Source organism: Haliotis rufescens, unplaced genomic scaffold (genome assembly GCF_023055435.1).
Source record: "Haliotis rufescens isolate VD_foot unplaced genomic scaffold, xgHalRufe1.0.p SCAF_1, whole genome shotgun sequence".
NCBI classification, from domain to species: domain Eukaryota; kingdom Metazoa; phylum Mollusca; class Gastropoda; order Lepetellida; family Haliotidae; genus Haliotis; species Haliotis rufescens.
In genome coordinates this window covers 4024200-4037867 of record NW_025963779.1, presented here as the reverse complement: position 1 = coordinate 4037867, position 13668 = coordinate 4024200, and the positions used below count along the sequence as shown (strand labels likewise).

Sequence of the window (13668 nt, the reverse complement as noted above, 5' to 3'; positions counted from 1 at the left end):
AAACGGCGCCAGGCACAGGTTCTTACATTGGACCCCGTCTTGATATGATGCCAAAATCAAACAATACTTCTCTAAAACAGATAATGATATGTCTTTAGTGACGCAACCATTTTGTTAGTTAATAAAACATTCACTTACATGCACATTCGTTTACCTGTCTGTAGCACTTAACATGTTACAATTTATTCCCGTCTATATTGGCATTAATATTGTTCATTACCGTGTTGTGCTTTTCTTAATTGCTATATTCTTAAAGCTTACATTCCGCCTTGTAACTACGTATTCTCAAACAATACATTAAATTACATAACATATCAGGATCCGTTTTTCGCAGGTTCGCCTCCAAGAATCGTCCCGATTATGAACCTTCGTCTATTAGGACCATACTCCTGAGCATTAGTTTCACACAAAGTGAGACGCGACTTCTTGGGGTTCAGTGTTTTGGTGCGTTTCACCAAAGTGTCATTACGGGAAGCTGCCGTTGTGTAGCTGTGATAAACTGTAACAATGTTCAAAGTGGCGTCTCACTCACACAAGATTTGTAAGACACCAATGTTTCATTTCATACGCTCGACTTAAGACTGACTCCATGAGCCTCAAGGAAGTGTAAATCAGCTTTTGACACGAAATGATTCCCAAAGTGATTCAACCGTTGGAAGCTCCGCCTTGTGTTCCAAGCTACACTATTGCTTCATATGCAATAAACACTGGCCAAGTTTCAATGACAAAATGTGATAACACACAAAATCGCCAAAGGCGTATAACCAGCTGTAGCAGTTACAGGGGAACATATCCTTGTAATAGTTCAACTAAGTTTTGTTCAATTGGCAGGTTCCTATTTCTCATTAAATGTGATTTGTAAGTGACGATATTATTTTCAATGTTGAAAGTCCATGCATGTCAACCATCAAGTGGGGATGACTGAATAAAGCTCAAAGGTCCCATCACCTTGTTAATACGCCGTTTTTTATATGTGGGACTGAGAAGAAAATGGTACAATCAATAACGGCACGCATGGAAAGTATCAATTAACCCGAATAAATGCACAGCACACGATATTCAATCGCTTTGCGAATACTATATGTTCGAAATGTTGAACTGAGAAATAATGGTTTTCCCTATTCTTGCTGTACTAAAATTAAGTAATCACACCAAAATAAACATATCTCACCAGACTGGAATATTGCATTTTATATTAAACATCATGTTTCTGAATATTTTCAATTTGAGATTGCAAATAAATACCGTATTTCCGTCCCAAGTGGAAACTGGACCTTATAAGTCAGTTAACTCCCTTGCCCTGGAAAGATGATCTCGAAGACAAATTGTAAAAACATCAGACACGTTGTCCAAAATATATTTAATCTTTAACCACAAGAAAAAAACCTCATAATTTTATTTGTTGCCGGTGTCTTATAAAAGTAGTTCTCAGCAGTAACAGGGGTATAGTCATTTCCATTTCATAAACAAAAACTAAAAAAACGTTATTGCCTCATTCATATAGCCTATCAACATGAATCATTGATATTAGGCAACACGCGAGGATTTCTCATTCTTGCAGTAAGTGAGTGAGTGGAAAAATGCATTTTTCTTGTTTACCGCCGGACTCCGCAAAATTAAACCGTAATGACGGTCAGACAAAACAGTGATTGATGTCATGAGCATCGATTAACGCAAATGGGATACGATGACAGGCATCAATCAAATCAGTCAACCTGACAGCCCGACATCGTTAGTCGCCTCTTACGACAAGTAAAACAGTAATATCTTAGATTTAAGTTGTCGTATAGTGTACATATGCAATGAAACGCAGTCATTGCAATGATTCTACTTTATTTTATTTGTCCCAGTGGTGGATCCATGTTTCATCACCTGTCACTAGACGAGAAAAATCCGGCTTCATCAGCAGTATAGAGATCCAGGAGATCTCGACAACTTTCAGTTCTCTGATGGCGATCTTGAGCTCTGAGGTTTCTAGGTACCCATCTTGCAGATACCTTGGACATACCAAGATGCTCATGGATAATAGTTACAACAGTTCCAACTGATATTTGGAATTCCCTAGAAAGTTCAGATACTTTCACTCGTCGGTCAGACAAAATTCTTCTTTTTATAGCAGCAATAATTTCCGGTTGGGTGGCATCTGAAGGACTGCCTGACCTTGGGTCATCGTCTATGGACTCCCAACCCCTTTTAAACTGTAGAGACCAACGGCAAACAGTGGAATATTCAGGAGCATCCTTCCTTACCCATCACTTTACACATGCGATCATGGATTTCTTTTGCTTTGCATCCCTCCTTAGTAAGGAACTGTATTATAGCGCGTTGTTCGTGTTTGAGAGAATCCATGATTGTGACCACTCTTAGGTGAATGAACCATCAAATCAAAGTTATTGTTGTGTCTGGAACTTGTTATGACACGTGTCAACCTGATGTTTTGACTAGTGTCACACCTGTCACAAGTTGACATTGTTTGTGTAAACACAAATGCCCAAGTTGCAAAACTTATTGAACGTCACTCGTATCACAAGAGAGACTGACTTCCTGGTCACAACTTGAATGAGGGCTAACGGGAGCCGATGGGGGATGTAGGACATCGTCGGTCATGTCTGACTTCACTCGCCACTGAATGAGGACAACAAACAATGGATAGACATATCACAAGAATAAAAACATCACAGGTCTGGTATGAACAACTTCAAAATAAACTACAAAATTATACATGAAAACAACTGGTGGGGCTCTTGTCTCCCTTGAGCAATTGTTTAATGTCCTTGAGAAGGTCGAGTAAGTTTGGGGTTCTGCAGAGGTTTATGCTGTTATGGCGGTGGTTGTCAAGGAGGTTCAATCAGAGACATCTGGCATCTGTTCAGCCACGGCCGTGGTGTTGTCTTGTGACTGAGGTGTTGTGTCCAGTGTGTCGCCGACTGCTGGAGTTTCTTCTGGATTTGGAGAAGCATTCACTTCTGTCTCTTCGTCCTCCTTACCGAAAAGTATAATATCAGGCACGTATTGATTCAATTTAATTAATAATTCATCGAACTTCTTTCCACTCCAACGATCCTGAACGGATTTATCCTTTGTAAAGTTTATGTACAAAAGTTGAGTGAAGACCATGCTCATCGGACCAGATGGCGGCCATGTCATCTTCTCCAGCAACAGAGGCACTATTGGTTTCTTGAGGGCATCAGCGAGACTGACTTCCCTCCTGCAGTTGGCAGACAGAGAATACTTCGAAGTGACACATGAGAGAACGACCTTTGCCCCTCGCATGCCCTTGTCAATTTTGTCATAGAGGGAGTCCCCACCTCCCATTTGGTAAATGTCCATCCAGACAGTGAAGCCCATCTCAGTCAGGCGCTTGTACATGAGTTGAATCTGCTTCTGTTTTCGCCACTGGTAGGAGATGAATATATCAGGAGAGGCTGCTTCCCGCTGTGAGAAAAATATATTTGTTTACAAATGTTCACACATCGGAGGTAAATGTGCTACATTAATTGTCACTTTAATTATGAGTACTTTTTTTATGTCAACATGTTTCTGGTGCAGTTAACCTACCTCCACCTCCCGCTGCTTCTTCTGACTGGAGGTCGTCATCGCCTTCACGTCCTTCTTTTCTATCTTGATGACTTCAGCCACAGGACACCACCAGTGCTTGTATTCTATGTACAGGAAGGTAAACTTGGACTCAATAAACATTCACTTCCCATGTAATATCTTTCCAGTTGCATACCTGTAAAACTCTTAAGTCATGACCACTGTTTTCATTTTAATCCATTCATGTGATCCGGATACTACTCCAAACAGGTTAAAGAACAGCCACAGTTGGAAGGCTGTGTGTTGGGATCCCCACAAGCCATGAACTTTAGTTCTTTTGAGCGATATATATCAATTTCATTCCTTTATGTTATTCTTCCACATTTCTGAACCAAACGTCCCAAAACAAAAACCCAATAATATTAACATGTTAACCTATTGTTTTGGCGGGAAGGATTACTTTTACTCAACAGATGGCCGGTTCATATCATTCACCCTGCAGCAGCATTAAACGTTCAACACACACAGTTCACCCTGTCACCTTGCACCATACCACAATCGACACCAAAGCAGAACACACTTACCTTTTCCCACCTTCTTTTCATCCCGCTTGACGTTGATGCAGTTGACCTGCATCAGGAGTTCCTGGAACTTGGCTGCTGACCAGTACCTGACGTCACCAGTCTCCTCCCCAGGCCGGGTGAAGAATCGGATGAACAGATACTCACTGAAGATTGGCCCCATTGAGCCTGGTGGTGGCCATGACAGTTTCTCCATCAACAGAGGGATGATGGGCTTACCCAGGCTTACCGAGAGGTTCACCTGAATCCATATTGATAACATATATTCACAAATGTATTGAAATTGAGACAGTCAAACAAAAGTGCAATCATGGTTCACAATGTTGATAATCAATAACAATTCATTGGTTTCGAACTACAACAGGGCATGTCGATATCAAGAAGCTGTGCCACTGCATATAGTGAGGAAATATCACGATACAGAACGTGTTTATCATTTCTGATTGGTAGGAACTTGTACTTATATAAGTAGTTTTTGTGTTATCGTTGACATTATACTTTAAATAGAAATATTTGAAACACGTTGGGAGGTGTCTTTCTATGACGAGAAACATAAGAAGTCAAAACTGACACCACTTTCCATGCCCATATACTTAAATCTGCCACTGCGATTATACAAAGATGAATGATGTCACAGAAAATGATTATGTGTTATCTTATTTTCGACTTGTGCAACCACATCCTTGCCTCTCTAATGCCATTGGGAGACTTTGTGTATTTCTCAGTGACACAACAGATGATGATCTTGGCTGCCCTGATTCCCTTGTCAATCTTCTCGAACAGCTTGTCTCCGCCTCCCATCTGACCAATGTCCATCCAGCACATGAAGCCCGCCTTCTCCAGGTGCAGCTTCAGAAGCTTCACCTCGTTCTGGATTCCCCACTGGTAGCTGATAAACACCTCTGGAGGTTCCTGGTACTCAAACTCTTCGTCTTTAACTACAGCTTCTGGAGAGAGAAGTTTTTATCAGGTAATAATTATCATCATAAAAGACAAATCTTAATAGGGGAGGGGGGAGGTCAGTGTTAACTGCTTTTTTAACAGATACTTGTTCCTCTAGGGCTACATGTGCCACTATTTGCTGTGCAGAGTTGCATCCCAAAGACGTACATATATCCTGTTATCGTGGGTTCGTAATTGTAGTGCTTATGAATCTTGGAAGTCAGCACCATACCATCATAAGGGCGGTAAGTATCTAACAACTACATCACTTTCATCTTATAAAAGATAAAGTAGATTAGCCTTAATCAACTTCAACAGACCACATACCTGTCATTTTCATTGCATTCTCCACGATCACAGCAGCATCCATTCTGTCTATCTCTTGCAGTGCTGTCAGGACAGCATATGTGGCTTCCCTCGTCTTCCGAGTGGCGTACCATTCATTAAGCATGGCCATACATGGGTCGTGCATCTGAGCCCAGCTCCTGATGTCATCATTGGTGTAGCCAAGGCGACTTGAAAGATGTGTCCAATCCAGAAAGCTTTCAGGATTGAGTAGTCTGGTCACGTCTCTTGACCAGAAAGGAGCATGACTCAATGTCTAGGTATGGTTGGAGAAGGGGTATGTGTTAAAAGTTACAAATAAAGAGCTTCGTGAATCTGTTACATCAGGGGTCATGTCTTCATTTAGATAATAATAATAATAATAATAATAATAATAATAATAATAATGAACCAATTTCTATTAGAAGAGGAATATTTCAGGGCAATTCTTTTAGTCCTTTGCTTTTCTGTTTGTCATTAAACCCTTTAAGCTTTTTGCTTAGTAAAGAGGAAGGTTACCACCTTTGATCTCTTTTGCCCAGATCCCATACACCCCTTTCTTACCTCCCTTGCATGGATGACCTTGAACCTGTTGCTTTTCTAATGAAATCGACCTTTGGACTAGACAAAAAGCAAAATCACACATGACAGTTTCAAGTGGGAAGTAAGTGGGAAGCGTTCTGTTCCACTCTCTGGGTCAGGTGATGTCAGGCCAGGTCTGCCGGGTTGCTGCACTTCTCAACATACTGCACGTAAACTCGATGCAATGGTCGTTCAAATAGCCTCTCCGGATCTGATGTGGCACTTAGTTTGGTTGACACTCATTTCTGTACAGAACCATCAACATTGACATTGAGATTATGTCACACATCCAGGGCTCGTTTCAGAAAACTGTGGAATGCCTCGTTTCCATTAGGAGTCTTTACATGCTTACCAAGAGCAACATCAGATAAATATATGTGTGCAAAAGTGCACAATACAATTCTGTCATGAAGACCCTCCACGTTATTCAAACCACGCCCTCCCATTATAATTGGTAAATACAGAGTGGTCGGGTAGCCTAGTTGTTAAAGCGTTAAAGACCCGGGTTCGATTCCCGACATGGGTACAATGTGTGAAGCCCATTTCTGGTGTCCCCTGCTGGAATATTGCTAAAAGCGGCGTAAAACCATACTCACTCACTCACTGGCAAATAAAAGCGATTGAGGGAAAAGCGAAGTCGGTGGGATCTATGTTCTGACATGATTCTTTGTGTGAGGGTGTCAGTACCCTGAATTTCTTGTTTCGTCCAATCAACAACACCAAAGGACTGGTGCAGCATAAGTTTTTGTGGTTTTAACTTTATTGTGAACGTTCAGCTCTAAACTCCAGAAGTTTGGCTTTGACATGGACATTTTTTTATTTCCTGCATTTCTTCCTCCCTAAACACGCTTTGGCCTGACCTTACAAGAGATGGTAAATAACTCCTCCCCCAAGTAAATGACTGATCCTCGCTCTTATATCTTGCCACGTTTCAGTTCAAGAATGTTGGATTTGTCGAGCCCAAAGGACATGCCAATATCATCAGAAAAGGACTCAACAATGAGAATCTGTGTGGATTCTACTTTGGCAATAAGTTCAAGGTCATCCATGTTAAGGAGTGGCGGGTCTGTGCTGAGGATTTCCAGGATGATAACCTTCAATACATTCCAGTGATATCAGAATCCATTTGTGAGGTACAGAATTATAAGCTTTTCTGTAGTCAATCTAACACACCGAGAGGTTACACTGGTACGTCTTAAGCTCTTCAAGGATAATTTTTTGAACCAACAGTTGATCCTTGCAACCCTAAATATTATTATTCGTTTCCCCCGCATGGGGAAAAATGATGGCTTGACATGGTACAACCAACATGACAGACCTTTTCATCGAGTTCCTCCACTTTAGCCTTGGTGTCATCCACCGTCTCCTCCAGTTGACCCATCTTCTCCACCTGTTCTTTTACATTATGATTGACCTCGTCCAGTGTCGCCTTCTGTTGCCCCAGTTCCTGGTTGACCTGCACCAGACCCTCCTCAGTCTTCGTCACTCGTACGTCCAGTTTTTCCACATCTTCCTTCACCTCCATGATCTCAAGTGCCAGGTTTTGACTGAGGGAATTTGATAATCCGTCACAGTACTAAGATCTCAGTCTGAATTTTCTACGACAGTAATTATATCATCTACCATAATTCAAAGTGCAATAGATAACGACTGGATATTCTCAGGGATAATATTTGGAAAAGACAATTTGGATATACTGTTATAGTTTTCAATAAATAACAGTGGCAAAACCTATCCAATAATTATAAGAAATCTCTGCTAAAGGCGGAGTCCATGGTAAAATTCCGTCTCTATCATAATCATTTGCTATGCTTTCCAAAACAGAACGTGCACATCCTGGATCAGTGCTAGAGCATGATAAAATGGGGATATTTCTACCCTGGAACTTTCAGGGCCAGGTCAGCACATAAGAGAAGGTATATATAAGGAAGATCAGCTTGAAGATATAGAATGTCATGCAAATGAATCGCAAAAAGATAATTGTTTGAACCGTTCCAGGGTAATTTTGCCGTTGTATGGGGTTCTTGACATTAGAAAGTTGGCATGGCACTCACACTTTTCCCTCCAAAACATTAATAATATGGGTGCAGTGACCCTTTGTTGTCGCAACAGTAGATCTCTCCCTCAAGTCCTCTAGGGCAGGCTTACGGCTCTCAAGGACATGTCGATGTATATCGCCAACATCACTCATCTTTATAAGATAACTAACTGTCATGCATTCTTCTTCGGGGCCTCGAATCTTCTTCTCTAGAAATGCCATCACTCTCTCACACTCGGCCTGATATTACGAAGAAAGGTTTGTACACTACAGTGTATGAATAGAGATTATTAGCTTAAAAATTGTACCCGCCAGGTGACCCCATTTGCATATCTATCAGATCTTGCTATAAATTTTATAGGATTAGTTTATCGCATTGAGAACACTATCTATCATATAATAAATATTGTTATCGCGCACCACTCCAGTAATAATGTAAGTCACTAGGTGCGGTATAACGGATGTACACGTGTGGCATATAGAGATGTTTCTGATGTATTCAGCTGAAGGTTTAGATGTTATGACTTCAACCAATGCGTTTTGATCCCACAAGGCCCTGATGGCCTGTCGTCTAAGGCGCAGCGGTTGGCTGTTCAGAATAGCATCCTTTGGTCACTTTAATTTTAACACCCTGGGTACAGGAAGTATGTATGCAGATGCTTCAAATGGGTCTGTGCAAAATAACAGTCTGCCTGAAATGAATAAGAAAGTACCTCATCTTTGCTGCTGACGGCCACATTCGTTAAGACCTGGAGTCGTGTGTAGTTGCCTGCAAACTCGCTGCTTGGTTCCATGTCAATCAGTCTTTTCATGTGGGGAATGAATTTGCCTGGCACCGCGGAAGACAGACCATCCATGATGTCCAAATACAAAACCTGCTGTCTGTCATCGTCTTGCAACATCTCATCAATCAGTCTTGCTAAGTGCTTCTCCGTGAACAGCTGTAAAGGGCAAATCCCCATGGAGTAAAAGGTACACCAGTTTCTCGTTCTTTTTTACATGTTGTTGTCAGTTAGCTATAGGCTACGTTGACTCAATATATAAATGAAAGCGACACAACCCCTTCCATAACCATAAGAAATCTCTAGGTAGAAATAGTCCATTGTACGATTCCGACTTTGTCACAAGCATGTGTTAATGAATCACTATCAGTCATGACACCAGGTGTTTGGGCATATCCTGCTCCACCGATGGAAAACAAACACACGCATTGCCAACATCAAGTGTTCACCTACAGGTATAGCCACGGACATAAATGTTTTCACTGATGTGTCAAACTTGGAAATGTCCTTCACGTGTCTACCATTGAACCTTTCCAAAGTTTTGCATGACATAAAGGGAAAGTTGATCAGACTGGAGGTCCAAAGCTGTGCTTTCATTTTCATTAAAAAGCAATATTTAATTGTTACATTAGATCAATTTGGGTAATTTAATAATCATCCAAATGCTTTGCTTGGATGGTGTATAATACTTACAAATGGCTGTTTCTTGGCTATTTTGACCAACCACTGTAATATGTTGTGTCGACAGTTGAAGTCAATCAACGTGAACACGGCTTCAAACTGTGACTCAAGAAGGTCTGGATTATGGCAATAGAGTGTGCAGAGGGGAACTAGAAAAAGAAAGCACCCTTTGAAAGACTTCTTTGAGAAACATTTGGAAGTAGGAGTACTAAGTAAGGATAAGACATATGAATCAACAAAGAACTTGTTCATCCATATAACCTATCCTTACTCTCTTTGAAAAGTCCATCAGTATCTATTAAAGAAGAAAACGTTTTAACCAGATGATGTCTGAAAGTCACATTTAAAGACAAATTAAAGGTGCAGAAAAAGCTACACATGTATGAATTTCTTCTAAAAAAACTCACATACTGCCACGAAAAGCTTAAATGTATGACCTAACTTGGACCTGGCCTTGTGTATTGACATGTCAATCCTGAATCACCAAAACTGTATCTGTAGCATATGTGTTTAACCATGTGGCTTCCCACATGCAAATTATAACAATCTTTAACATAGTTTCACCTACCAATTAAGAAATAATGTTCTGTGTTAATGAAGGCTGTTAAGATTTGTTGGAAGAATTGTGCCATGACCTTGGCCCCTGCGCCCACTAGAGTGTGGACCTGCCACGTTGCCTTTTCTGCGATCTTGGGGTTCTGGTGAGAGGTCAAACTGATCACACATCTCACCACAGACAAACCTCTCTGTATTTTCCCAGGGTTGTCCAACTAGCGAAATGACAGAACATGTAAGACTTGTCCTCAGGAATGAGTAAACAACATTTTTCAGGCTTTCAGCATTATTGATTGTCATTATAAAAGTTGATGTAGGTTATTACAACTTTGCACTCAATGGTACGTCATCACAATGTAATTGTTTGGGTTCTTTTACACAGAAACAAACTGAAGAATAGGTAATAGAATAACAAAAACATCGAATGACTACTTGGTGGTATGTAATTGCGCTGAAACGTTTCAATAAGCTACAGAAAGAAGATGACACTCTTCATAATGATCTGCTCTAGGAAGAACAATATCTAAGGGAACCCCTGCCATTTCAGTTGTAAGAATGAAAGGTCCCACTTTGCTGCACAAGACACATTTACTGAACGCGGATATCAAACTCGCTCAAACTTGGCAGTTTACACATACATGTATATGGCATGCCATACACGATGACACATCCTGGTTATATGCATGTGCCAATAAACGTCACAACCGCATGGTTCTTCGATTTGGTACGTATGTCGACTGTTTAAAGCAACAAGGTTGCACTGGTCAGCTCAATCTCCAGACGTGTCGATGATTGAACACCATTGAGATGTTCTGGGCCGAAGGGTTTGCAATGGAACTCAACGTTCCCAGAATTTGCACCAGCTTGAGCAGGCCTTTCAAGAAGAATGAGGAAGGATACCATGGGAAACAATCCACAGATTGATTTCCAGTGTGCCCAGATGATGCCGTGCCTTCATCATTGCCTATGGGGTATGGACCAGATATTGACTTTACTACGAAGACTTAATGCCAAAATGTCATATCTTTACATGTCATTTCTGAATAAATTTTGGAGCTCCCTTAAATATTCTTTCTAGTATATTATGAGCCAGATTTAATAAGACTTTGAGTCCTATCATATTAGATGAACCATTTAAATGAAAAGCCTACATGTATACATGTACATGAATTACGGCAGTTGAGCTTCACACTCATATCTCGACCAACAGCTAATCTATACATCTTCACCATTTCGCACAGCAGCATTAATTATTGGATAAAGAGCAACATCTTAACTAGTTACTGTTATGTGGAACGTACAAGTTGGATGAACGTTGATCCCTGCTCATGGAAAAGACGATAGCGCATTGAAACTTTCTTTTTAGGATCTTCGCCAACCAAACCATCTTTCAACACTGCTCGGAAGAACTTGGTCAGGATATTGAACTCTTTCTCATCCGGCGTCTTGGATGTTCTAAAATAAAAGCTTTACTCAGTAATGAAGACAACCACACTGGTTTTATTCCATCTATTGTATTATTTTATTTGTGTGTTGCTTTTCGCTGCACTTAGCAACGTTACAGCTGTGTCATGGGTATCTGGACCAGCCAAACCAGTAAATGATATCATAGGCAACGTCCCATGCGTCGGGGTACGATGACATGCAATCAACCAAGTCACAGAGTTTGCCTACCCTATCCATATAGGTTGCTGGGGACCTGTTCTTACCCTGATCTCACACAGGGCTCCACTATAAGAAGTGAAAAATATCTGACCATGGTTGAAGATTAATTACACATAAATGGAGATTAATGCGTGTTTCGTTCCACGTGATAATGCCATTGTCTGTACAGTGGAACTCCATTTCTTCGGAAAACCCCACTGTACATGCTACTGTGTGGAATACCTAAAGTACACGCCAGACATTACTCTCTGTGCCTGACAATGTATACTCGATTTATGGATAACAACTTCTTTATTTTACTGTAATTGCTGTTGTTATCAATAAATTGTGTCTACTTTGGCATCTGTCTTCTAAGAAATGCCTATCAAACATTTCTCTGTGCCTGATTCCTGACTGGGGGTGACATATCAGAAACGAAGTACCACTTCTGTATCTGTGTCTTTGTGTCATACTTGGAGAGTGAACTTATTTCTAAATTGATCGTAATCCAATGATAAATCATAGGCGTAACGATCATCTTGGCACTACGATCATCTTGGCACTACGATCACTTTGTGCAACTGTCCACAGGTTAAACACAACTAACAAAGTGCGCATCCCGACACCAGCAAGGACTTCCACGGTTTTGCAGGCATCTTCATCAGTCCAGTCGAACCTGGGGTCTTCAAGCAGTGGGAGTACGCGTGCCAGGGTCGATATGATTACGCCTTTGTGATACTGGAAACAAACGCAACCCAAATATAGGTAACATGGCAAGACATGGATCAACACACGTTTGACATACACAGTGCAACCCGTTAATTCGTAGCTCTGGGGACCATGAACATGTAGTAGGGTTATTCTTAATTCGAAACAGGCGGAGAATCAATGTAAGACAACAGTGATTCTGGTGGGAAAAGGAAGGCATCTTCAAAAAGACATCCCATACAGAAAACGAAGCATATATAAAAGTCTACTGGCATATCATCTTGATAGTCTAGGCAGACAGGGTGTATCGATGCTGGTGTGTCTGCGTTACATGATAGTTAACTTATCAGAGAGTTTTACGCCACTTTTAGCAATATTCCAGCAACATCACAAGGGATTTGGCGTTTTGCAACGGGTCACATTATAACCACGTGGAGAACCTTGTGGAGAATCGAACCGGGGAATTCGGTGTGGCGAGCGAACGCTCTTACCACTAGGCTATCCCGCCACCACTTAGTTTAAAGGGTTGAGCCTGAACTGTGTCCTATGGTTTACAATGTGTGTACTTGAGCTGCTTTATTAGACATCATCAGATGAAGATAGCGTGTACCATTCTAAAGCTCTACCTTCATTCAATGCACGTATCAAAGAAGTTTCATCACACCTAGCCAAAGGAAACCCGTTTTAACATTCCTGTACGACGGCTTGTCAAAAAGTTATGGGCCTGACTAACTTTCAACTATGACTATAAGTGTACTGTGTTTGAGTTGTGCATTGCAAGTGTATTTGGTCCGTTTGTATATAAGTGACAGCCAGTTGAACATAATAGGGACACAGTAATGGAATAGAACGAGTACCGAGCAGTCATCAAGTTGTTTAACTTTAGAGAAAAGTTCTCCCCAAGAAATTCATGACCGTATGTCACGAGTGTATGAGAAAAATTGCCCTAGCTATTCCACTGTTAAACATTAGGCAGATATATGTAAGGCTGGGAGAACAAGCCTGGATGATGACCCGAGGTCTGGACGTTGCTCATCTTCCATCAATGAAGATTCAATCAATGAGATAGAAAAACTTATACTTTCAGATAGATTTATTACTGTTGCTGAACTTGAGGATTACTAAGAAAGCCAACAGAGCGAGGAGGAATGCTGAAAGCTGGAGTTCTACTTTTTCATGACAATGCCTTTTCTCACACATCTCGAGTTGCAAAGGCTGCTATGCGTCAATGTGGGTTCAAAGAGCTTCTTCATCCTCGATACTTGCCAGACCTTGTACCAAGTGATTTCTACCC

General features: G+C 41.0%; 1 protein-coding gene across 1 annotated transcript in view; it reads right to left on the bottom strand.

The window, feature by feature from the left end:
- Nucleotides 1-1349: 1349 nt before the first annotated feature.
- The window catches only part of LOC124147003, a 28699-nt gene continuing 16380 nt past the window's right edge, over nucleotides 1350-13668 (bottom strand). Inside the window, exons 12-23 of the mRNA XM_046517593.2 lie at nucleotides 12274-12404; nucleotides 11324-11477; nucleotides 10036-10237; nucleotides 9480-9616; nucleotides 8718-8945; nucleotides 8021-8244; nucleotides 7285-7513; nucleotides 5388-5661; nucleotides 4806-5065; nucleotides 4122-4359; nucleotides 3559-3662; nucleotides 1350-3435 (exon numbers count right to left, since the gene is read on the bottom strand). Coding sequence (XP_046373549.2) covers nucleotides 2845-3435; nucleotides 3559-3662; nucleotides 4122-4359; nucleotides 4806-5065; nucleotides 5388-5661; nucleotides 7285-7513; nucleotides 8021-8244; nucleotides 8718-8945; nucleotides 9480-9616; nucleotides 10036-10237; nucleotides 11324-11477; nucleotides 12274-12404 — 2772 coding nt within the window. The 3' untranslated portion in view covers nucleotides 1350-2844. The remainder of the gene's footprint in view (nucleotides 3436-3558; nucleotides 3663-4121; nucleotides 4360-4805; nucleotides 5066-5387; nucleotides 5662-7284; nucleotides 7514-8020; nucleotides 8245-8717; nucleotides 8946-9479; nucleotides 9617-10035; nucleotides 10238-11323; nucleotides 11478-12273; nucleotides 12405-13668) is intronic.